General features: G+C 35.1%; 1 protein-coding gene across 1 annotated transcript in view; it reads right to left on the bottom strand.

The window, feature by feature from the left end:
* LOC150109560 (coiled-coil domain-containing protein 141-like) overlaps nucleotides 1-27,417 on the bottom strand; it is a 451,763-nt gene that overhangs the window by 260,152 nt on the left and 164,194 nt on the right. The window contains exons 10-12 of the mRNA XM_090409020.1: nucleotides 26,794-26,916; nucleotides 12,555-12,746; nucleotides 6,497-6,658 (exon numbers count right to left, since the gene is read on the bottom strand). Coding sequence (XP_090265146.1) covers nucleotides 6,497-6,658; nucleotides 12,555-12,746; nucleotides 26,794-26,916 — 477 coding nt within the window. The remainder of the gene's footprint in view (nucleotides 1-6,496; nucleotides 6,659-12,554; nucleotides 12,747-26,793; nucleotides 26,917-27,417) is intronic.

Raw genomic sequence — 27,417 nt, 5'->3', positions numbered from 1 at the left:
ATAACATTAGACATATCCGCAAGGAGATGTGTTTTGCATTATAGGAGATACTGAGACAGGAGTGCTGGTATCTTGCTCCACCTTTGCAACGAGTTGCCCTGGTGTTGTACCACCTTACCCCAGTCCTGAAGACTCTTTCAGGCGCAAACTTTGTTTTGCTCACACTTGGATAAAGGATTAAACTAAATTTATTATACTCTAACCAAGTGAAAATAAACTTTCAGGTGAGATCTTTTTGAGCAATAAATACAAAATGTTATATTCAGGCAATGATAATCAAGGAAAAGAAGGTGTAGCCATAGTATTCAACACTAAATACAAGGATAATCTTCTTGAATGGTGGGCAGTCTCAAGTAGAGTGATGTGGGCAAATATCAGATTGGGGAACTGGACAATGAGACTTATTTGTGCCTATAGTCCCACAGAAGGTTCTACTAAGGTAGAAGTGGAGGAATGTTTTGAGTCTAGAGAAAGCAACTGACACAATGAAAAAGGAAAAGTTGGTCCTTGTGGGGGAATCTAAATAGCAGAGTAGGAAATGATTGTCAGACATACAAAAATATTTTGGGAAAATTTGGAGAAAAGAGCAAAGCTATAATAATCGCAAATACCTGTTGGATTTCTATTCAGAACATGGGCTGGTTATCACTAACACCATGTTCCAACATAAAAATGTGCACAAATTCACATGGAGAGAAGAGGCAAGGAATAAGAAAAGTCTCATTGACTATGTAATTGTTGATAGTGATGTTTTCTCCTTGGTGCAGGACACCAGAGTGTACAGAGGATTTGAAATAGGAAGTGATCACTATTTAGTCTTGAGCAGGATAAAATTGAATTTCACATTGAAAAGAATAACATGTAAGAAAGTTTAAAGCGAATAAAAGTTGAGCAACTCTTAGATGTGAACTGTAGACTAAAATACACAAAGATTATTGAAGAAAAAATGAAAGAATTTGAGAACAGGAATCAAACGTTGGAGATTCAGTAGCAAGCCTTGAAGAAAACCCTGATTGATTCAGCCAGAGAGGCATATGATGAGGTTTTCTGCAAGGATAGAAAAATCAGAACTCCATGGTGGACACATGAAGAGTTAATGAGGCAGTAAAGGAAAAGAAGAAAGCATATTAAAAGTTCCTGGCAAATAATTCAGCTTGTACTCTTAGAGAATACAGATACAAATGTAAAAGAGCTAAACACTGTGTAAAACGAGTTAAACAAAAGTCATAGGAGGACTTTGGCAAGAACATAGAAAATAAATATCAAGAAGGGGGCAAAATATTCTGGAGGTTGTTGAAGATGCTCAGAAATGGAGGAAAAAGTTCTGTAAAAGGAATCAAAGATTATAAAGGTGACACGAAAATGGGAGAAAAAGATATCCTTGAGGTATGGAGTAATTACTTCGAAAAATTGCTAAATGAAACAAGCAGTGATAGTACAGTGGTAAAAAAACACTCAACAGGCATACAGTCAGAAATACATATCCTTACTTGAAGTAGAAAAAGCCATCAAAAGCTTGAAATGTGGAAAGGCAGCAGGAGTAGATGATATTCGACCAGAAATGCTGAAGTATGGTGGTATAAGAGTCTTACAGTGACTGCACATAGTTCAGAAGGCCTGGACGGAAGAGCAAATTCCCGATGATTGGAGTAGAGCTCTCATAGTACCCATATATAAAAAGGGAAATAAAACTGATTGTGAGAATTACAGAGGTATTTCCCTACTGAGTGTTCCTGGTAAGATATATGCTAGCATACTTGAGAAACGGTTGAGAAGAATTGTGGAAGAAAAGCTTGGTGATGAACAAGCTGGATTCAGGCCAAATAGAGGCTGTCAGGATCAGATCTTTACTTTATGACAAATATTTGAAAAGTCATGGGAATATAACAAAGATCTGTATTTAAGTTTTGTCGATCTGGAAAAGGCATATGACAAGGTGCCAGGAGAGAAACTATTCCAAACGCTACAGTTATATGGTGTTAATGGGGCATTATATCAAGTGATACGTAGTCTTTATTTAAGTTACAAGTCAGCAGTTAGAACTGAAGGAAGTACAGGAAGATGGTCTGATGTTAAATCTGGTGTCAGACAAGGCTGTACATTATCCCCTCTGTTATTCATTATCTATAAGGATCACATTATGAAGGAAAGTGGTATTAAACATGATATTAAAATTGGAGATGTTAATGTCAGCTCTTTGCTTTATGCGGACATTGTTATACTTATGAATAAATCCGCTACGACTCTGCAAGATTCCTTGACTAAATTGAATAACTGTTGTAATAGATATGGTATGAAGGTCAGCAATAAAAAGACAAAGACAATGAAAATAGGCAGAATCATTGAAAATGTCAACTAGCTTGTGAACGGAGATGGTAAATTAAATATGGAAATAGACAACAGAATCAACAAAGCTGGTATGGTAGGAAGTCAATTGAATAAATTCATATGGAATAAGAGAGAAATTAGTCAGAACACTAAATTTGCTGTATACAAGACAGTGTTCAAACCAATTTTAACTTATGGATCTGAGAGCTGGGTCGGAAGTAAAACACTTGACCAAAGACTAGAAATTGCAGATATGAGCGTCTTGAGAAAGATTAGAGGTGTGAACAGATGGCATCAATGGCAATATCATATTAAAAATGAGGATATTAGGAAAGAACTTGATATTGTCAGCATCCAGGAATGTGTTAGCAGAGCTAATCTTAAACAGAATGGGCGAGGAAGGATTAGCAAAACAAGTGTTCTCTGCCAGGTCGGCAGGAAATCGACCCAGAGGAAGACCAAGATACAGGTGGATTGATATGGTACAATGTGCCTTAGACGATAGAAATATAAGATCTGATAATGTTGGAGTCTTGACAAGTAACAGACTGATTTGGAGGAAAATTGTAGATAGGAAGTTAGTAATGATGTAAATTTTTCATGTAGTACTATCATATCCTATACACCCCTTTGAGGGTACATGGCAGGAATTTGATGATGATGAACTCCATTATGTCTTCTGTCCTCTTAGCAAAATATGCTAAGAGGCTAATACCTCTTAGCATATTTTGTCTTCCTTACTATACTAGTCACTTTCCTGGTCTGAATCTTATATTCCTCCTCCTACAGCTCTTCACCACGCTTCTTTATATCTTTTTTTTCCATAGGATCTTTTTCATCTTAAGTTCCTCTTTGATTTCATTAGTCATTCCACTTTACTTCAAAACATGTTATCTTTTTCACCTGTTGATAAATATTTCTTAAATGGCTCCCATTCACTGCTTATCTCCATTTCAATTCTTCCATCCACAAACCTGCCCAGATGATTACTATAGTCACCTGCCTTATTATTCCACATAAATTCCATTTCCCTTCAATACTTCTGCATCTCTGTTCATCCTCCAGGTCAAGACTATATGGTCAGTCTCACCAACCAAGAGTAAGGATGGCATGTCAGTTATAATGAGATCCTCTGATGCTAGGATTAAATTCCAAACTCTCAACCTTGTGTTTCCTCTACTACATGTTGCTTAAGACATTTTTCCATCAAGTATTCCAGAAATTCTGTTCCCTGAATACTATATGAATTCTATACTCCAGAAACTCTGTTCCCCTTTATTTGTTCTCAATTATATTGCTGTAGTTAAACTCTCCAATAATAGTAACTTGTTTTGTACTTGCCAAATTAAACTGCCTAAAGACTTCCTGTCCTTCCCACCCCGCCTTCACTTTACGCCACATGCTCTCAAAACCATCAGTCCCATTTTCCCTCTCTCCATTATCTCATTTACCCTTCCTAGTCCTGCCAAAATACAGAACATTCTTTTTTTTGTCAATGGCAAATACCATCAATTTATCCCCTTTATACCTAATACTCCTAGTATTAGACTTCAAATGGATTATTGTCACAGATTTGGTCACCCCTATTTCATAGTGGTGGGGAATGATGATGCATTTGAAAGGGTGCAGGGAAGATTGACTAAGATTCAAAAAAGATTTTGGGGGATGAAAGTAAAAAGGAGAATGTTCATGGCAGAATGATTTTAAAGAATGCTGATGGTAGGGAAGTAACTGAATCACACAAAATAGTATTACTAAGTGAACACTTTGAAAGAGTATATCATCCAGGAGGAGATACTGAGGAACAAGAGAGGCAAAAGCTTATATGGAAATTGAGGTGAATGAACTGAAGGTGCATAGTATATTATAGAACCTTGATGTGAATACAGCTATGGGATTAGATGATATACCAGCTCAAGTTTTATGAGACAGTGCTAGGAAATTGTCAGTACCTTTGACCATATTGTTTAATCTAAGTCTTGGCTCTGGGTTAGTTCCAATGGGGATGGTTGAAAGAGGGAAAAATAGTTCCATTGCATAAAGGAAGCTCCAAGACTGATGTATCAAATTACTGACTGATCAGAATATCAGGAATAGTAGCTAAGGTACTGGAGAAGATGGTCAAGAACAAAATACAAGAATGGATAAACAGAAATGGGACACTATATGGGTGGCAACATGGTTTTGTGAAAGGTGAGTCATGCCTCAGTACAATGACCGCTCAGTTGAATAAAGATAATGGGTTTATAGTGATACTGCTGGACTTGGCAAAAGCTTTTGATAGGATACCGCATGGAATTCTAATCAATAAACTGCAGCACATGGAGATGGATATAAAGTTGGTGAAGTGGATAACAGGGTGGTTGATGGAGAGATATCAGAGTAGTTTATTCAGGAGTAGAATCCAGTAGAAGGCCTATGATTAGCAGCATGCCACAGGGATCTGTTCTTGGGCTGCTACTATTCAATTTGTACATTAATGATATAGGAAAAGATCTGAAAGAATCTGGATAGACTTGTAATCTGAGCAAAAGAGAATGGATATCAGTTTAATGTGGCAAAATGTAAGGTTATGCATTTTCAGGTGAAAAGATTAGCAGCTGTGTACCACATTGATGGAACTGTACTTCAGTAAATTGATGAAGCCAGGGATTTGGGAGTGTTAATGGATAAGGAGTTAAAGTTTAGAGGACATATTACAAAAGTGGCTAAAGCAGCTTGTCAGATTACTTGGTTACTGAAGAGCAGAGACAAGCAGGTTATTATACCTCCTTATATAGCCTTGGTAAGATCCCATCTTGACTATTGCATGCAGATCTGGTCACCTGGGTTTCTTCTTAGGGATGAGGAAGAGGTGGAGAGGATCCAGAGATGAGTGACCAAGATGATATCAGGTCTATGGAATGAACCTTATGAGTACAGGTTGAAGATATTTTGGGTCACAGAAACTGGTTGACAGGCAGAAAAGGGTTGACATGATTGTGACATGTGGAAATGTTTTCATAGAGTTTAGGGAGTTAGAAATAAAACAGGAGAGGCCATTCCTGAAAACTGTATGAGGAGAATGTAAGCAAGGCCTAGTTGGCTGAATGGTTAGCATATCTGTTCTCCAACCAAAGGTTGCAGGTACAAATCCCACTGTCAACTTGGATGTTTGTGAACATCTTTATGTGGGAGATGGATTTCATTGTCCAGTGAAGGAGGCCCAAGATGGCTTGAAAGAGTTCCATGTTAAGTCTCTAGAGACTTAACATGGAACTTTTACATAGTCCATGAAAATTCCATATTGTCTCTAGAGACTTAACATGGACTATGTAAAAAATGAATAAAAAATACAAAAAATATTAATTAATAAAACAAAATCTACTTATAATATAAATGCACTAAGGGTTTACAAGAAAACCTTTAATGGGTGGTAGCATGAAAAAAAATAATAAAAGAATAAAAAAATAAGGAGGAGTAGGGAGCAGAATCCTTTCATGGAGGATGGCTGGCAAGTGGAATGCATTACCTGTGAGTGGTGAATGTGGACAACATTAAATGAGTTTAAAGTATAGCTTGATGAGTTTTGTGTGTCTTGCAATGGGTCTTCTGACTTCGTGAGAATTAATAATAATATCTCTCCATGAAAAGTAGCCAAAACAGGGTCTCAGAAATTTAAGAAAGTCTAAAGCAGGATGAAAACACCATACTGGGACTCAGAGTAGGATTTTCAGATATAATTCCATGTTATTACAGGTTTTCAACCTTTTATGTCTAGGGTTGGAGTAAAACAAAACAAAAAAAAAAAAAACATATTTTAATCATTACTAATAAGCACCTAAAGAGTATCAATATCCATAAAGATGACGATGTCATGTAATTATTCTACATGAGTATACTATACAGTCAATTCTCACAACACCAAACTTGTAGAAATTAAAGAAATAATGGGAATAGAATAGAACTGAGGCTATAATGTTCTGGAGGTGTTTTTGGTAGTTTGTTAGAGTGAGAATGGATTTTTATAGAAAATTATAATATGCTTCAAGACGCAATAATTCTTCTTCCTTGTTAAAATAAGATTTCTGCTTGTTATAAAAGATAGATTCAGGTAGATAGTGTGGTTTCTACCATTTTTTCCTTTATTATCTAATAATGTTTACAAAAAATATAATAATATACATACTTTGTATGCATTCTCAATAAATACTTTTCCAGAACTGTCAAGTTGATTCTGCAACTGTTCAACTGCAAACCATTTGGATTCTAGTTGTTGAAGTTTGGCATCTGTGGGTTTATTACTTTCTTCCTGTATAATCATTTCTATTGAATCTAGCAGATTTGCATACTGTAAAAAATAAGATAAGAACAAATTAACATAAAACATGCTTTAATTAAAAAATTAAGAACAAAATAATTATTTTCTTTTTCTGCTTATACATTAACAAAATACAACTTCTATAAGCAGTATCAGCATGAGGGTATTTTCTTGTCTTCTTGGACAAGAAAAGACTTGCAAGAAGATCCCAAACAGATGGATTACTGTGCTCAAGTCTGGTCTCCTGGGTTTCTTGGGGAAAAGAAAATGATGGAGAGGATTCAGATGTCAGTGACCAAGATGGTGAGTGGTCTGTGTAATGTTCCCTATGAGGATAGATTCAGGGTATGTGGATTGCAAAAGTTGATTGGTAAGCAAAAAGGAGGGGATATGATAGTTCCTTAAGTCACTTAAATGGTTTTATATGACTGATGCAAGGAAATGTTTCAGAACTTGGCAGAGGGCACAGAACAAGAGGTCATCTCTAGAAGCTGAGTAACAGTGTTATTAGTAGGGAGTGTGAGGATTAAATTTTTTGTTTGGAGAGCGGTGAATGAATGGAATAGATTGCAAGTATCAATTGTAAGTAGATTGTCTGTTAATGAGTTCAAGGAGAGGTATGATAGATTGTGTGGATAGTTTGGGTCTACTCAATGAGTTTTCACACTCCGTGGAGGTGCCTGTACAATAATAATAATAAGATGGCAAAAGGGCTGGGGGGGGAATGCTGAAAAGAGGGAACATAATAGAAAACTTATAAGTCATTAAAGCGCTTTTTTTAAAAGTTTGATGGAGAAGAAATTTTTCAATGAATCACGAGTAGGGAGAGAACAAAGGGTACCTCTCCGTGGAAGTTGTGTAAGAGTGTGGTTGTGTGAAGACCAGATTCCCCCCCCCCCCCCCTTGGAGAATGGTAAATGACTGGAATTGGTTGCAAAAGTGGTTGCGATTGCTTTGTCAGTGTATGCTTTAAGAAATTATTGTGTGAACAATTACAATCAGCCTCTTCTGATGATCTTCTCAATTCATGGATGATGCCTATATAATAATAACAATAATGTTCAAAGAATCTGAAATTACAATAAATCATAATCTACATTATTATTATTATCCAAGACCTACAGAGAGTCAAGGGGAACAGTAGTGAAGTCCCCCTTGACTGGTATCTATTTACCAGCCACTACTTATTCAAGTCACAGTTTATATTCCAAACCAATATTCTCCAGCTTATGCAATAACTCTTCATATGATATCCTATCCAATGTCTTAGCAAAGTCGAACAATATCCTAGTGTATCCATCTGCTTTATCCAAGTCATCTATAACAATATTATAACATAAGCAAATTACTAAAATGTAATCTTCCTTTGGTAAGCCCATGCTGTTCCTTGCCGAGTATAACTTGTCTATCAACCTATTTCTGTATGTGAGTTCTTACCAACCTCTCTAAAATCTTCACCACCACTCCAGAGATAATGATAGGTCAGCAGTTAAACTGATTTTTGGCCCAACCCTTGTAAAACAGAACTATCATACATTCTTTCCATTGCTGTGGAATCTTTCCTGAGCTAAAGCTCAAGTTATACAAACATGTGAAAGGCCTAGTCAAATCAGCTGAACATTCCTTTAGCATATGTGCTTATATTTCATCTGCCCCTATTGCCAAATACTTATCCAGGTTATGCAACAGCTCTTCAACTTCATTTTCATGCACCTCTATCTCTTCATCAAATGCAGTGGTAACAATGTGCAGCATGTATATATATCTTGATATATCTTAGCAAAGTGAGCACTCATTAACTGAAAAATCTCATCAGCTTCTGATACAAGAGTATCATCTTTATCAAATAAAATTACTCTTCCACATTCATTCATTTTTTTTTTCATGCAACATAACAATAAAATTCTTTTGGATTGTCCCTTCAGCCCGCACAATCAATTTCTTTCAAACTCCATTTTAGCTTTCTGTACAATACTTGTATCTTTTCTGGTCTGTCCTTTATATATTATTTTATTAGATGACACCTCGAGGGAGTCCAAGGACTCATCGAGGGAGGACACCTACTCTACAACTCTCTGTCTCCACTACTCAATCCACCAACTACTTTCGTCATCTACACCAACGCCATCTACCGCCGACAACCCCCACTAGTATTTTCACAGACAAGCACAAGCATCCATGCCCACGGCAGGATTCGAACCCACAACCTTTTGGCTGGAGAGCAGATACGCTAACCACTTGGCCAAACAGGAGGTACGAAATATACTTCGTACCTCCTCTCACTCTTATCCTGATAATATTATTTCCACACCATCTTCTTCTAATGGATCTCTTGCTTAATAAGGTTGCACATCCATTATCCCATTGAGTGACTGATATCATGGGACCAACGATAGCATTCTCCTGAGATGGTTCCAGCTTTGTATTTCAGCATATAACTACAAAGCTGAAACATCTATATAATTAGCTACTTCCCAGGAAAGTATAGCATGATCACGGGCATCAACTTGTGGCAAAATAGTCATATTCATTACAGATCTAACACTATTCAACCTTTAGTTTCTTCTTCCACATGCTGATTGAGAAAGCTGTCTCGCAACATCTCAATAATTTCTCCTTCATTCTTATCATGAAATTTCTCTTCTACTCACTCAGTGCTTTTGTGGCACTATGAGCTGTGTTGATAAGTGTCAAATTAAATGGACACAGATCATCTGATATAATTAGTAGTACCTCTCCTGTTCTATCTCTTCTGTCCTTCCTAAAAATATTATATTCTTCACTTGATTCCAGTTCTTATATCTGGCTATGATAGCTAGGTTTAGCTAATGCCAATAATCTTATGCCAAAACATATTCACCAAGGCAACAAACTCTAACGTTTGGTTTCTGATGCTCCAGGAATTTGTGTATATACATAACAAGTTAACTCCTGGCTTTTTTGTATATTTACACCTACAGTCTGGCTTGGCCTTCATCATGTTGAGGCTTAAGTGCTGTGAGGACATCATGTTGGAGGCTTAATGGAACATATACAGCACTCGGAAAATTAAAACAGATTTTAATACTTCCAATATTTCATCTCAGTCACTGAGACATCTTCAGGGATTACAAAAAACAAATGTAACATACACTCAAATACCACACAATACTAAGTTAACCACGTGGGTGAACTCTCAAGTCCTATCTAGGTGGTGCGCCCTCTATAGGTGATTGTAGGCGACCTAGAATATAAGGTGGAATCTCAGATGATTATAATGTTTCCCAAATTTTTGGTAGTTTAATGCAACCGTATTTATTAAATTTGGTTGATTTCTGAGAGGAAATAAAATCAAAAATCTCTCAAACATCAACCAAATTTTAAATAAATAAATAAATATTGTGTTTCCGTGTGGATTATTGTGCACAGATTGGAACTCTGGTTTTCATGATGGTGAGGATATATTGAAAAGGGTCTAGAGAAGACTGACTAGAGTGTTAACTTGTCTTTGGGATGTGGGATATGAAGACAGATTGAGAGAATGCATTTTGCAAAATTTTGTGAATAGGAGGAAGAGAGGGGATGTGATTGACACATTTTAAGTTGGTAAAGGGTTGTTACGAGGTTAATGTGGAAGAAATTTTTCATAGAATGGGGGGAAGGGGTGTAGCACAAGGGAATATCACTGGAAGCTGTATAAAGAAGGTGTGACAGTGGCATCATTAGCAGTAGGTTATTTGCATGGAGTGGTTGGTGAATGGAATGCCTGACATTGTGGTGAATGTATATACATTTGAATGAGTTTAAAACACAGTTTTATAGGCTTCGTATGTAACAATGTGTGCCTCCCACAATGAGTCTTGACTCCATGGAAATCTGATGTTAATAATAATAAAACACAGGTACAGATATTTTTGAATGCAGAGTTTCAACAACAAGCCAGAAGAGACAAAGAAAAATACTTTAACCAAGAATTCCAACAAATAGAAGACCAAAACAAGAAAGGAAAAACAAGAGATCTTTTCAAAAAGATCAGAGAACTAACAGGGAAGTTTAGTGCCAAGGTGACAATATTGAAAAGTAAACACAAAGGATATCTTACAGAAGCTGCAGACATCAAAGAAGGATGGAAAGATTATACAGAAGCCCTTTACAGAAAGGACTCCAAAATAACTGAGAAATTTGAAGAGCAGGATTATATGCAGGAGCCAGTACCACTCGAGAGTGAAGTGAGGTGGGCACTGCAACAGCTATCCAGTAAGAAGGCACCAGGAGGAGACGGAATACCTATCGAGCTGCTCAAAGCCCTGGGAGAAGAGGCAGTTAAAATTTTAACAGCTCTATGTCAGCGAATTTGGATCACAACTAAATGGCCTAGGGAATGGAAAAAATCAATTTATATAACTTTATTAAAGAAAGGCGATGCAAGAGAGTGCAAAAATTACAGAACTATAGCACTGATTTCTCATGTAAGTAAAGTCTTACTTAAGATCATTCAGAAAAGACTGGAACCATTTATGAAGAGAGAAATGCCAGATGAACAGGCAGGATTTTGAAAAGGCAGAGGAACAAGAGATCAAATCGCCAATGTGAGATGCATAATAGAAAGAGCACAGGAATATCAAAAGAATGTATACCTTTGTTTCCTTGACTATAGCAAGGCTTTTGACTCTGTAGATCATGTGAAACTGTGGAATGTGTTAAGAACAATGGGAGTCCCCGAGCATTTCATTATCCTTCTGAGAAATCTTTATTATGAACAAGGAGCTATGGTCCGAACAGATCTTGGAGAAACTGAGTATTTCACAATAGGTAAAGGGGTACGACAAGGATATATTTTATCTCCGTACCTGTTTAACTTGTACAGCAAATACATTTTAAGAATGGCAGAGCTGGAGGAGTCTTCAGTTGGAATTAAAATTGGTAGAAGAAATATTAATAATTTGAGGTATGCAAATGATACCACCTTGCTAGCAGAATGCAAAGAAGATTTGGAGTAACTTATTATGAAAGTTAAAGAAGAAAGTGCTAAATATGGTCTTAAACTTAAGCTCAAAAAGACAAAAGTTATGGCACCATGTGAACATAATGATTTTGAAGTAGATGGGGAGAAAATGGAAGCAGTTAACAATTTTGTGTTCCTAGGATCCGAATTGATCAAGATGGTTATTGTACTGAGGAAGTTAGAAGAAGATTATTACTTGGAAAGAAAGCAATGAAAAATTTAAGCAAGATCTTTAAAGATATTAGCCTCGCAACAAAAATCAGAATTGTGAAAGCAATGGTATTCCCTGTGGTACTGTATGAATGTGAAAGTTGGACCCTGAGAAAGAGTGAAAGAAGGAAGATAGATGCATTTGAATTATGGGTTTGGAGACGCTTACTAAGAATACTTGGTAAGTATTCTTACCATGGACTGCATGGATTGCAAAGCAAACCAATAAATCAGTGATAGACAGAAATTCTGAAAGATATGGCCAGGGACAGATCTAAATGGAGAATGCAAGTTCATAGAATTACCAGGAGTCGAAAACGACCTCGATGGAACATAACAACAACAGGTATTTTTACTAAATATTTGGCAGTAAAAATAATTTTCATAACTTCTAAAAATACAAAAACTTCATAATCAATACACCATAGCAATGCTTATTTTTTAGAAATATATCATCTACAAAAACTTTTTTTTGCTATGAAACTTCTGACAGACTGTTTGTTTATATGCATTTTATACAAAATACCTAAATTTATCTCAAAAAATTACTAAATTTATCATTATGAGAAACACCGGTAAAAGTGAAATACTAGCAAAATTTATCCTGTTCTCCTTCATTTGATTATATGAAAAGTGAAGGACAATAGTAGCAGTTTTTTTTTTTTGTTAATCAATGTTAATTGTTAATTTTTAAATGTTAATCATGAAATCATGAATGAAAAATTCACTCACTTGTACTGCAAGCCTATGAAAAGCTATATAGTACTGGGCAAGATGAATGCGCCTCTCCAGCACTTTGTGCATTTGTTTCCACTGTTGATTTAAGTTATTTATTTTCTGTTGAATCTCAACTATTTGCAGATCTCCAGGCAATCCTTGCCAAGTAGCAGAGGTTAATAAAGTGTCAAGTTCTTTACTGTTCTCCTGAAAGTAGAATAATGCTCTTCAGTGATCAAAATTAGAATACAAAAATTATAAATATATCATAAAGTTGTGGTTATGAAATGCTGGATTTCAAAGGGAATTTACATTCTCAAGAAATTAAAATAATAATGTTATCCTTTCTTTTAACACGTTCGCTGCCAACTATGAGTATACTCGTAGTTGGTATATGAGCCTCACAAGCCAACTACGAATATATTTGTAGGTTGATTACTGACCTCCTATACCAAACACGAGTTAGCCCTTAGTATCAGTACCTTAATTTGGACCCTTCACTTGTGAATAAAGTGGAGAGCACATCTGGGGGCTTGGTAGAAGGGAAATAATTTCAGCTAAAATATAGTCTATTATATATGTGGCTCAGAAGTCAACTACGAATATACTCGTATATCGATTACTGACCTCCTATGCCAAGCACGAGTTAGCCCGTAATTTGTAAATCAAATTAAAACTAATAAAATCAATAAAAATAATAAAATGAAATCGATAAAATAAAAACCAATTTATTCAAATTAAGAATGAAATTTTCCACACAATGGTGGTTTTTCCTGGCAAACAGGACAATAATAACGTGTTCTGCATCGTTGTTTGTTTCATGTACATACTTGGCATGGCTTTGTAAGGCGATTCTTTTTTTCTGTAGGTTTTAAAATTTCCAAATAATGAAGATCCCAAATCCTGCTGATATTCTGTGATGCTGTAAGCTCATCCACTCCAACAAAAACTGAGATAATCTCTAAATTTTAACGCAGTCATTGCATTTCCAGTAATTATATTATAAAATTGATGCGCATTTTGAATGTATATATCAAAAATGCATATTGCCAATTTCTTTGGCCATCTAATTGTCTTTTGTAAGGCGGAATCGTAAGAAAGCATTTGATCAGAAAGATTGATGCCTGACATACCCAAATTATAGCCCCTAACAATATTTGGTTTTAACTGAATTTTATCATTCCGATTTTTCGCTTCAACCATTTCAAATTTGTGCATATTTGAAATGGAAAGAACTTCCCTCTTATCTTTCCATTTGCGATGATGAATTCATTAAATTCATCATCGCTCATATTAGCGTAAGCTTCTAATTCTTTATTAGTAGGTTTTCTTTTACTGGTCATGGCGAAACTGAAGATTTTTAGAGACTAGACGCAATAAACAAACAAAAAAAAGAACAAAAAGGCTCCTGGACCCGATGGTATCTCTAACAAAGTAATAAAGCTTCTACCATGTAGAGCTATTGTCCATCTGACAAATATAATTAACTCCATCCTTCACTACAAACATTTCCCTTCCTACTGGAAACTGGCAGACATAATACCAATCCATAAACCTGGAAAAGATCCCAGATTGCCTCAAAATTACAGACCAATCAGCCTCATATCAAATCTCGGCAAAATTGCCGAGAAGGTAATTCTTACCAGACTCCAAGATTCAGTATTCCGACTAAACATCCTGCCTGAGGAGCAGTTTGGCTTCCGACAATCTCATAGCACCACGTAACAAATACACAGATTAGTGGAACACATCATCACGGGCTTTAACTGGCATCAATGCACTGGGGCTGTTTTCCTTGACATAGCCAGTGCATTACAAACTGATATCATCTGGTGTACCAATGGGAATCATTCATCTTATAAAGGCACACCTCTACGATAGGCGTATGCAAGTCAAGATGTGTGGAGTAGTTTCAAACACAAAAACGCATCTTGGCTGGAGTTCCATAAGGATCCTTACTAGCACCAATCCTATTTTCCTTATACTTGTGTGATATACCACACAATCCATTATCTTCAATTAAAGCTCTATATGCAGATGATACAGTGATACTGGCCAGATCTTTAAAACCGCACCTCAAGAAACTGCAAGAAAACCTACTGCTAATCGAACAATATTTCACCAAATGGCGACTACGCTCTTCAGGGGATTCACTTGGAATCCCCTGAAGAGCGTAGCCGTTCTATTCTCTAAAAGATCTTTGCTTCCTAAAGAAGATATCCTCCTTTTTAACACAAAAATCCCATGGAAAACTGAGATCAAATATCTTGGAGTAATATTAGACAGAAAACTGACTTTCAGCTCCCATATCAAGACTCTCTGTGCAAACACATCAAAAACCATAGCCCAGCTCTATCTGCTAATTAACAGAAGCAGTAAGCTGAGCACCAGAATCACACTTCTCATATACAAACTGATGGTTCGTCCAATACTCATCTACGCTTCACCAGCCTGGAGTCATACGCAATAAACACAGTTGTCAGCACATGCAATATATAGGTGGGGGTGATACGAGATTACTCATAGTGACCTTGAACACGTGGGCGATATGAGATTACTCATAGTTGGTGTATGAAACGAAATTCTGTCTGATAAGCCGGCTACGATATTACTTGTAGTGACCTTGAAGGAGCGAAAGAGCTTGGCGTGTGGGAACAAACTATGCCCGAAGAGCGTGGCAGCGAACGTGTTAAGGTTACATAGTGGTCAGCATTCATAGTAAAGAATTTATGGAGACAAAAAACACATGTATCAGAATAATTACTTTACTTATAATTAGGAAAATAACACACAACATTTAAACTTCTGTATCGAAGTTATCATTAGGAAAACATAATAACAAAGTTAATGTCAAGCTAACTCAGTGTATATGATTCAGAAGAAGAAAAAATAGAAGTGAAAAACTTTACAATGACATAGAAAGCTGATGAAACACTGTAATAAAAATTATTATTTAATAATTGCAGGAGACTTTAATGCTAGAGCAGGGAACCTAAGTATCAAGACTTAGGTTCTAGTTACACTGCAGGTTGTAGGCAGATATGGAGAACAACATTTAAATCAGCATGGAAGCAAATTGAGAGATTTCCTCATCATTTTATGAATTAAAAAATACAAACATATTTTTCAAAAAAAGAAAAAGAAAAAAAAGATATCCATAAATATACTTGGAATGCCAGAGGATTATGATCATTAATAAAATGCTATCTTCATAAGTAAGAGACAATAGTTTATAGAAGCAATGATATATATATATATATATATATATTATTATTATTATTATTATTATTATTATTACCCAAGACCCCATGGAGTCTAAGACTCATCTGGGGGGGGGTCCTTTTATTATATACACAGCTCATCATACCATGCTTTAAACACACTCAAATTCTCTGCAGACACCACACTCTCAGGCAAGACATTCCAATCATTCACAACTCTGCATGCAAAAAAATCTGCTTCTCACTCCCCTGCTCACATACCTCCTTATATACAGCTTCAAGGGATGTCTTCTGGTACTCTCCTGATCTCCCACTATTTGCTGTAAAACATCTCCAACATCGATCCTATAGCAACCCCCTTACTAACTTGCAGGTTTCTATCATATCACCCCTCTTCCTCTTATCCACTAGACTGTAAATTGCATCTTCTCAACCTTTCCTCATATTCAACATTCCAAAAATCAGAAACTACTTTAGTCAGTCACCTCTGGACCCTTTCCAACACCTCTTCATCCTTCTGAAAATCATGTGACCAAATCTGGGCACAATAGTCCATATGTGACCTAATCAAAGTCTTATATAATGGAACAAGAATCTCCCTACTTCTACAAGTCAGTGTCTTCCACATCATTCCCAGAAGTCTTTGTGTTATCTTCACAATTTTGGCTATGTGTCCCCTAAATTTCAGATCCTTATCCACTATCACCCCCAGATCTCCTATTTCCTCCACCTCTGACAATATATCCTCACCAAGCATAAATTCTGCATCCCATTTTTGTTTTCCAAATTTTAAAACCTTACATTGTGGTGCAACATTGAACTCACATCCCCAGTCACTCAATTTACTCAAGTCTTCTTGTAAGACCACAACATTTTCCTACTCTTCATGGTTCATCCCGACTTTGCATCATCTGCAAAAAACTGAATATCTCCATCCAAATCTTCACCAATATCATTAATATACAAGTTAAACAGTAAAAGCCCTAAAACAGACTCCTGAGGCACACCACTAGTGACTTTCCTTTTCCTTTCATTTTTGCTCCCCTATACACAACTTGTTGACACCTATCAGATAGCCAGTCTCCAATCCAATGCACCAATCTAATATCCAACCCCATCTGTTCTAGTATGACTATCAACTTATCATATGGTAATCTATCAAAAGCCTTTGCGAAATCTAAGTATATTACTTTGTATCCTTCTCCTCTGTCCAAGGAAGCAGTCACCTTATTGTAATAACTAAGCAGATTACTAAAACATGACCCCCTTTGGCAAATCCATGCTGTCCATCAAAGATAATACCATTGTTGTCAACCCAATTCTAGATCCTAGTTCTCACAAGCTTCTCCAACAACTTAACTACAACACCTGACACACAGATAGGCCTATAGTTTGATGCTTGAGTTCGATCACCTCCTTTATGAAGTGGCACAATCTTGCCCTCCTTCCACTCCTTAGGAACTTGACCAAGTGCAAGATTCACATTAAAAAAATATGGCATCAACTCCCTGGCACATTCCTTCAGAATATGTGGTGATATATTATCAAGTCCCACAGCCTTATTTACATCTAGTTTGCTCAACTCCCCATATACCTCTAGATCACTTACTGTCAGTCTCTCCTCCCCATCATCAACTGCTCTCAATCTCTCCATGAAGTCACATTCACAAGATTGAAAGACCTTTATTCAGATATTCAGATTATTATCTAGTAATCTCAAAATACCAATACGAGCAAAATGGAAATCACAAAATGGAAATCACTAGATGGCGATACAGTATCGCCATCTAGTGATGAGAAAACACGGAAATCGCTGAGTTATTTTAGTTAGAGATGGAAACAGAAACAAAATGATGGAAATAGAAACAAACTATAAGCATATTATTACAGTATAACAATTCTAAACCTCCTATTATATAAAATTAATTTTCTTAAATCTATTATAATGTCGACATTATTTTATAAGAGATTTAAGATTAACATTTATTTTTATAGATTTAACATTACTTCAACTATTCCAATTAAGTGATTATATGCATTATTGCAAAGTTAATTGCTTAATTCCCACAATGTCCACAGCGGTAATTCAAACTCAGCTAAGTTCGTTATAGTTAACAAATAAAGATTTTACAAATAAAATATGAACGTTTAGTGTATCAGAAGAATTTAAAGAAAAGAAAAAATATAGAAAGAAGATATAAAACTTACCTACTCCAGGAAGATTAGGAATCTATATCAAAACCAACTGACTCAGTATTCATCTCAAATTTCTGTTTCTTTTGAAACAGAAATTTGAGATGAGTACAATAAAAGAATAGATAAATATAAGCAAATTAATAAAACAAACAGTAGAAATAGTTCTTGGGACAAAAACAAAGACCAAAAGAAAAAAAGGACTGAAAATTTAGAATGATAAAACATACATAAAAACTATAGAACAACAACTATAGAAGAAAAAAAACAAAAAGCTAACAAGCTACACTTGCAAAAACAAACACCAGAATCACCAGAAGCTTATAGAAATAAAAGAAATATTGCAAAAAACACTGTGAGAAAAGCTCACCAAGATTCTTGGGATAAATTTATTAGTAATATTGAAAATGACCTACATGACCACCAAAACACTGCTTATAAATTAATGAAACATTTGAATAAATTAGAAAAAAGATGTAGCAGAAATTTCAGGTATCTCAAAAGAAGAATGTTTACAACATTACAAACAACTATGGTATAATCCATCCCTTAGTAATGAAGAAATTGTTGTTGATTTACTTTCATGTGTAGACCCACACTTCACTGTGTAGACATTCAAAACCGAAATCCTGTAGAATAGGTTGGTCAATCCATATGTCTGTAGATGTTTATTCATGGGGCCGGTTTGCCTGTTCTGAGGGATGAAAAACCCATGTTTCCAGGTGAAAAAACCCTCCATATGAGACTGGCTAACTCACCTATAGTCAAAAGAGACCAGATAAAGGTTCCTCACATCATGGATGGGAATCGAACCCAGGTCTTTCCAACCAAAGGACTATGTCTATACTGACTGAGCTATGGAAGCTCGATGAAGAAATAGAAAATAAAAATGTAAGTAATACAGGAATAGACTTATTGGAGATGATGGGATGGAAGAAGCTTTATTAACAACAAAATAAGAAAAGCAGCAGGAACAGTTGTAATTACCTCAGATTTAATTAAGTATAGTGATATCTCTTTTAAAATAAGATTCCTCAACCTGTTAAACAGTTGTTGGATTACCTGCAACATATCCAAAGAATGGAAAAGGCTAAAATAATATCAGTTTTTAAGAATGGAAATAGAAGTTTATGTGAAAATTACAGTGGCATTAGCTTATTAAATACAGCATATTAATTCTCATCTTTCTTTTATCCTCTTTTACCTTGCAGTGTCAAGGGTTTATTAATCATCGGACCTCAAACCATTCACAGGATAAGGTGGTCAGCCCTATGCCCCGGTGTATCCTATGTCTGAAGTGTTGAGTTCTCAAGGTAGTTTGCCTGCTTTGCGAGATGAAAAACCCCAGGATAAACTTGGGGAAAAACCCTACTATCCATGCCCAAGACCGGCTAACTTGGCTATGGCTGAGGAAGATCCTTCAGCTACTCATGTCACCGACGAGAATCGAACCTAGGACACTCCTTCCCCGGGTTGAAGCACACAGCCACTAGGCTAACCATGTGAGCATATTAATTATATAAGAAAATTTTAAATAAAAGACTTGCTACTGCTGCCAACAGTTTGTTATTAGAAGAACAGACTGGATTTAGAAAGGGTAGAAATTGCACTGATGATAATGTATTCACACTAAAATTTCTCATAGAAAAAAAAAAAAAAAAAAACATGAGAATTTAATTTACAGACTCACCTAGCATTCATAGATGATGAGAAAGCCTTTGATTGAGTTAACAGAAAAAAATTATGGAATATAATAGAAGACCAACGCAATCCAAAACATTTATTAAATGCAATTAAGAGCCTATATAACAATACAACAGCAATCATAAATATCAATAATACATAGCAGAAGAAATAGAAACTAATCAGGGAGTCTGATAAGGATGTAGCCTCTATCCTGCCTTATTTAATATATATATATATATATATATATATATATAGATGATCTAGTAAGGAAGTGGAAATCTGTAGTAAACCCAGGAATAAACATCAATCAACATATAACATTAAGCATAATACTTTTTGCAGATGATCAAGTAATTATACAAAAATCAGAAGACGATCTACAGAGATCCATTCACCATCTGCAGCAATTAACTAGTGAATACAATTTACAAATCTCATTCAAGAAAACTAAAACTATGGCATTGTGTGGTAAATATCCCACATAAACAAAAGTAGTAATTGAAAACTAAACTCTAGAATACGTAAAACACATTTTCCATATTTAGGATGTTACATAACATTTGATATAGAGAAAAAGTTACACTGTTTTCAAAACAATCTGTGGTACTATAACATGAACAACAAAATTCAAAGCAAGGAAGGAAGGAAACACAATTAAAATTTTAGAAATTCATGGCTATGCCAACAATACCATACGGGTCAGAAAGTTGGATAGAGAAGAAAAAATAAAGAAGTAGAATACAAATAACTGAAATGAAATTCTTTAGCATAGTTAAAGGATATACAAGGATAGATAGAATATGAAATCGAAAAGGAATTACAAATACAAGCAATAAATGATACAATCAAAGAACACCAAACAAATTGGAGAGAACATATACAAAAAATGGAGGAGGGAAGGCTACCAAAAGAAGTAACAAACCATAAACTGAAGGGAAAAGAAGACATACGAAGACATAAAAAGAGAATGAAAATATAGTCCTTAGGATGCCGAAACAGGCTTTTAGCCTATATCTTGAAAAAAAAGAAGACCTTAGAGCAGGGGTCGCCAAACTTCTTTGACCATTCCCCCCCCCTTCAAGAGTTTCTTGATTTTATCGACCCTCTCTATTTTACTATTATGTAATTATAATAGGACAAGAGAAAAAGACGCTTATGTGAGTTTTTAGATTGTTTATTGTATAGTTACAGTGTTTATTGTATGTACTATATAGTATATATTATTATATTACTATTACAACTACTATTACTATCACTAGTAACATCACTGGTATTACTAGTGATATTAATATACTGGTTTTAATAAACTGGTATTAATATCACTGGTATTACTACCAGCCCTTCTCAATTCTTCAACATAGAGAAGTTTAGTTCGTGAATGAAGAACGATTGAATTATGATATGTATGTTGATGAATTTTAGAACATTAACGCTCACTTGTATGTCGATGGCAAAAATGAGAATGGGATCGAATACGTGTAAGTATAAGTAAATAAGCAACCGTGCACATGCTGCCATCTCGCTCCTGCTGCGCCGGCCAGGCGGGAACCACAACATTCATTTATTGGTAAATACGTCATTTTGGCCTACTTGATTGGCCTCCGTAACTATTTTCATGACCTTGCTCCATCTTACAGGTCTATTTCATGTCACTGTTCCTACAATTCACTCTTAATTGCATTCTCATTCAGGATAGAGGTAATCCAAGTTAACCGAATTAAATATTACCCGTACAATGATGTCTTATATTTTTCTATCGACCCCTAACAATGTTATATCGACCCCTGGGGGTCGATATCGACCACTTTGGCGACCACTGCCTTCGAGGTATATGAAGAAGATGTAAACTGCATTCCATTTTAGTCTGACTACTGTGATAAATTTCCCGCAGGTTTTTTAAGTATCATATGAAACAAATATATTGAAAATTTGATTCAAAAATGGTTGAATGTGATCTGTAGATGTAGCTGCAGAAAAAGTGATCTCTCTCTCTCTCAGTTTTTCTGCTGCCCATCTTTTATAATACTGAATGAACTAAAATTGATAAGTGATGTATAAACATAAGAAAAAAATTATATTCCAAATGTGTTCAAAATTGGGTACACAATATAACTCGTAGAAGTGTGTCTGTAGAGCAACCATCCTCTCCCCCCACCACCACCACCAACACACACATGCATTCATTTTATCCCAACTGGACTGAATTTTTCAGACCTTAAACAATGCAAAAAAAAAAAAAATTTTTCAAATTGATCAAGACTTCATCAGTTTTATCATGGAGAGTGATCAGGAGAATTGTCCACATAAGATGAGATTACCTTTATAACCCCTGCTTTATATTTGTCCAAATCAGCTGAAATTCTCAGGTATACTTCAGCAACATATGAAACAACTATATTCCAAAACCGATTGAAACAGTCTGAAACACAATGTGAGATGATAATGACCTGCAAGGGTGGTTGAAAATGAAAAGAAGAAGAAACACATGTTTGGAATGTTCCTTGCTATCTAAAAGCCTTGCTTCTTTCATCAATTGGAATTAATGTTTCAAACTAGCTATAGGCCTAAAAATGAATTGCTGTGTTTGTTTACAAATGCCAGAAGTATCAGAAATAAGGGAGATTAAATGGTTTCACTGGCTGACTTTATTCTCCCCAAAATCATTGGAATGAGTGAAACATGGCTGGACAAAAATGATATTCTAATGGGAATAAAAATGGAAGGATACAGTACTTTTCTCAAGGATAGAAAGGACAAGAAGGGAGAAGGAGTGCTGCTGATGATAGCAGGGGAATTATTTCCACATAAGGTTGACATGAAAGAGGGAAATAGAGGCAATGGTTATAAGATGATTATGACAAACTCAGGAGACAACTTGGAGCTATAGTATGGAATGAGGAGTTGAGTGGTAAGGAAATAGATGCTGCTTGGGAACTGACAAAGAAATACATAACAGCATCAATGTGTGAACATGTTCTGAAGGCAAAAAGATTGAATAAGGTAGGTGTGAAATGAATGAATGAGGGGCTTAAGCATGAAACCTGAAAGAAGAAGGTACTTTGGAAGCAGTACAAGATGAATAATGATAATAATCAGTTATATGAAGAGTATAAAGAACAAGCCAGGAGAGTGACTCGGTTAGTAAAGAAAACAAAAGTGCAGCATGAGCAGAAATTGGCAAATCAGGTGAAGAAAACCCTAGAGAGGGTGTTTTTTTTTTTTAGATATATGGCAAGTAGAAGGAAGAATAATCATAGTAAGATTATGTTAATGGATGAAAATAGTAGAATGATAACTGCCACAGAAGACATTGGTGAGGTATCCAGTGATCAATTTATAAGGGTGGAATAATGAGGAACTTAAGTGTAGATGACATAGAAGAGGATGGCTTAATTATGAGTGAACAGGAGATATTTGAGGAAATAAATAACCCTGATATCAATAAGGCGATAGGATTTGATGACATATCACTATGCGTCTTAACCATGCAGTTGATCTGACAGATACATGCAAAATGCTTAATATAAATATTCTTACACAATTCAGTGCATAGCTTGGTGGTCATGAGTAGCTGTGCATTCAATGTTATGAGTGATATTCCGCACTGTTTTTCGCTCTCAGTTTGGTTTAACACATGTTATGTACAGATTTGTGATATTTGATAGTAAAATGTATCTGAGAGATACCGTGACCTCCAATGTCAGTATAGCATGGTTTAGTTGTTGTTTTTTTTTTTTATTCTTTGTTCAATAATTTCTAGATTGTAACTGAAAATAAATAAACCATCATGTGAAATAGAGAGTCAAAGGCTTATTTATCATACATGTCCTCTAAGAGATGCACTTTACATTATGGAAAATACTAAGGAAAGTGATCTGGAGCTTACTCCACCATTACTACAAGTTGCCCATAAGGTTGCTTATGCTTGCATCCGCCAAAACTTTTAGTTTTTATATATTTGGCATGAAACTCTTGTAGTTTCTATATTCAGCTATGAAATAATGTTGGATTCAATATCCACTTAATTTGTACCATCATGTATTATACTTGCAGTTTTTTTATTTATGTTTTATTGCTTGTTTGCCAAGGTCTGGAGAGTCACTTTGCTTGTTATCGTAGAATTTATGCCGATAAGAAAAAAACTAAAACTGTTCAAACGACTCTTGATAACTTCTTTTGATAAAAAAAATGTAAATAACATAGGTACAAATATTTATTAAACATTTACTTTGCATTCAATTTTTATCTTTCCTAAAAAAGTACCATATAAAATGAATTATTAATACAGTAAATTGATCATGGATGAATTGTAATTTTTACCATTGATTATTAGATTTGATTAACGTGATTTTGATATGCGTGGTAACATCGAGGGATTAATTAATCGTGTTAATCGAGGGATACCTGTAATGTAATGTCTCAGCTTGCATCCTCAAAGCTTTTTAGTAAGCTTATCTGAGGATGACTTCGGTTGGTTATTGTTTATTGGTTTGATTGCTGTGTTAGAAGTAGGCTGATGTTTGAGAGGTCTGATCAAAGTGAAATTGCTGATATATTCAGGTGTCTGATGGTTCACATTCATTCTTTGTTGTGGTCTTCTTTTTGATTTAATCAGAAGGCTTTTTTTTTTCACTGTTGCAGCCTATTTCTTCTGAACTTTTGATTTGTATCAACTTTGAAGTTTGTGACTTCCTCAAGAATATCTTAGCATCTCTGGCTCACAAAAATTGGTAATTTTCTTATATGTTTGCTTCTCTTGCTTGATACAACAGATTCTGGTTGAATGGTGTTAAATATTCAGATAGAAAGTTGGTGTATTGTTTTGCAATGCATTCAAGTCTTAGCAACTGGTTTTTTCAGTCTGCTAGCTTTTATGAGATTGCCTCTTGTGGACTTGTTTGTAAGACGAACTATGGCTGGTGCAGGTTGTGGCAAGCCTTGTTTTTTGTTATTCCTGGGAACCCAATTTACAGTCTGAATGTTGTTATGCTGTAGAGGAATGTCAACTGCTTGGCCTAATTTTAAAACTACATCACTTAAGTTTTCTGTAGGTGCAGTTTCAGGAAGACCATTTATGACAAGATCTTCTTTATATTGTTGCTGATTTAAAAGTTCATATTGTAGTTTTAGGGAATTAAGTTCTTGATGGAGTTTGGATGTCTCTTTCATCAAATTATGCCATCAGTTAGTACATTAACACCAATTTTGATGTCTTTCTGTTTGCAAGGCTTCTTCCACTGCTAAATTATGTTTAACAAAATTCTCACATTCACTTGATTTTGTTGTTTGTTCGTTCTGTTTATTATTATTATTATTATGTGACACCTCCAGGGAGTCCAAAGACTCATCGAGGGAGAGTGTGCCAACAGCATCAAACAATTGAACCCCTTCCAACTACTAACTGTGCTCAAACTTGCTTAACTTTTTGCATGAGCCATTAGTAGCAGAGGCTCTACCAATTGACCAACCTTTGCTGGCTTATCAAAGAGTTCTTGGACAAGATCTATTAAGCTGGCTTTTATAGTCTCTAAACTATTTTCTGTTAGTATATTTAAAGAATTCAAATTATAGGACTCACCTGTATTTTTTGTCTGATTCTGCCTCCAATATAATCAGCTGTGCCATGTGTGGCAGCATTCTTTTGTTTTCCCTGCAGAATAGGAACATCCATTCCTCGTGTTTTGCATTGGATTTACATTGCCAGGTTGTTTCTGAAAGGCCAGAACATGTAAAATGAAGATTCCTACGGCATTTCCTACAGGTTATACGATTTCCGTCAGACATTAAATTCTTCAGGCATTTGATGCACTTCATGACTCACCTTTCTTTCCTTGAGCAACTGTAGTGTGACTGTAAAGATGGCGACATCCTTTGTTCTTCACTCGTTGTTGACCACGGTCCACTCTGTTCAATTTTCTGCACTCAAAATATGGATTCTTCTTAGCCGGTTTCAATGAATTTTATATCACTGTCTTCAGTGTGACAAGTAGAATAACTTTTGAACAATTTCAAATTAAAAACAGCGTTTTTAATTTGATTAGAACCACTTTAAAACTACAAAAACGGGAACAGCGATATCACCATGTGCCCATTTGTATGCTACACAGTGCCCCCATCTCTCCAATACATTCCAGGCAGAATTTTGGGTTTGGATTATTGAAATTAGATAGAGTAATCGGTGACTTGCTATAGTCCCTGGTTTCAGAGTAATTGCTATGATTCCTGATATATCATACACACTTGAGCGGTTTCAGAACCAAGACCATAATAGTGACATGTGTGAGTTAAACATTAAGAAGAGAGAAAGAACTTATTGTGTTTTTATTTTATTTTAATTTTATTTTTATTTATCTATTTATTATTATCATTATTATTTGAAATGCTGTCAGTTAGATGGGAAACACTAGCAAAGAAAAATGGGAACATTCTTCTTTTCTTGAGTTGAATACAAGGCTTTACTACAAAACTTTACATTTAGCTGACTGAAACTAACATCCCATTCATTTCTCCATCTCTCCAGCTTATTCAAATCTTCTTGAACTGCCATCACATCTGCATTATTACTAATAACCTCTTCCAGCTTCACATCATCTGCAAACAACTGAACATCAATATGCCCTTGAAATCCATTGACAATGTTATTCATATAAAGGTTATGTAATACAGGTCCCAGTAATGAGCCCTGTGGAACCTCACTTGTAACCTTCTCCTTCCTTGATAACACTCTCTCATACACAGCCAATACCCAATCCAATTCACTAACCTGAGATCTAAAACCATGTGTTGTAACTTAAATATCAGATTATCATGTGGCATCCTGTCAAATGCTTTTGTAAAATCAAAAAAAAAAATGGCAGTTTATTCCATTCCCGCATCAACCTGCTTCATTAAACTTTTCTTATCCTATTCTAATCCTCTGAAAATGTATCATACTATTTATATAAAATGTTGTGATAATAAGTAATGCGTTTTTCTTACATCTCTTTCTAATTTAATTGGTTCACTTTGAATTCATTCATAGTTGTAATAAGAATAGTAATGCTATTACAATATTATAATGTTGCAAAAGTAATACACCTACATTTATTTGAACTTGAAATTCTCCTAACATTCTTCAGATTTTCTTTTATTATATAAGTTATTGAACTACTTACTCTAACATCATTTTCAAATTTTATATGTCCATCAAGAAATTCCTGGGCTCCACTCAGAACACTTCCCATTTCTCTGTTATTCTTCAGAAATGCCTCTAAAATATTAACTGACCAAGAATGTAGCTAGGAAAAATAAAAGTGCACCATATATAGGTATTATTTCTGGGAAAATTCCTGCACTATATGTGCACTATATATATTTATAAACTAATATATATCACAGTCATCTACTTAGAATTATACATTTCATTATATATATATATATATATATATATATATATATAAAAGGAAATTAAATGACTTTATACCGAGAATGACAAATTTACAGATACAACTAGTTTCATTGAAATACAACTTCTTCAGGTATCATTGGTAAAGAGTAAAATAAAAATAACAGACACATGAAAAAATACATTAACAGATCTAGTATAAAACGAGTACAGTTAAAAGGAATGTATGCTAGAGTACTTTTAAATGTACTTGTTTTATACTAGATCTGTTAATGTATTTTTTCATGTGCCTGTTATTTTTATTTTACTCTTTGCCAATGATAAGTTGTATTTCAACGAAACTAGTTGTATCTTAACAATAAATTTGCCATTCTCGGTATAAAGTCATTTAATT

The sequence above is a fragment of the Typopeltis vanoorti genome, chromosome 2 (assembly GCF_054136105.1).
Source record: "Typopeltis vanoorti isolate ZY-2024b chromosome 2, IOZ_Tvanoo_1.0, whole genome shotgun sequence".
NCBI classification, from domain to species: Eukaryota; Metazoa; Arthropoda; class Arachnida; order Uropygi; family Thelyphonidae; genus Typopeltis; species Typopeltis vanoorti.
Note: the sequence above shows the minus strand (reverse complement) of the source record. Positions and strands in the feature narration are given on the sequence as shown.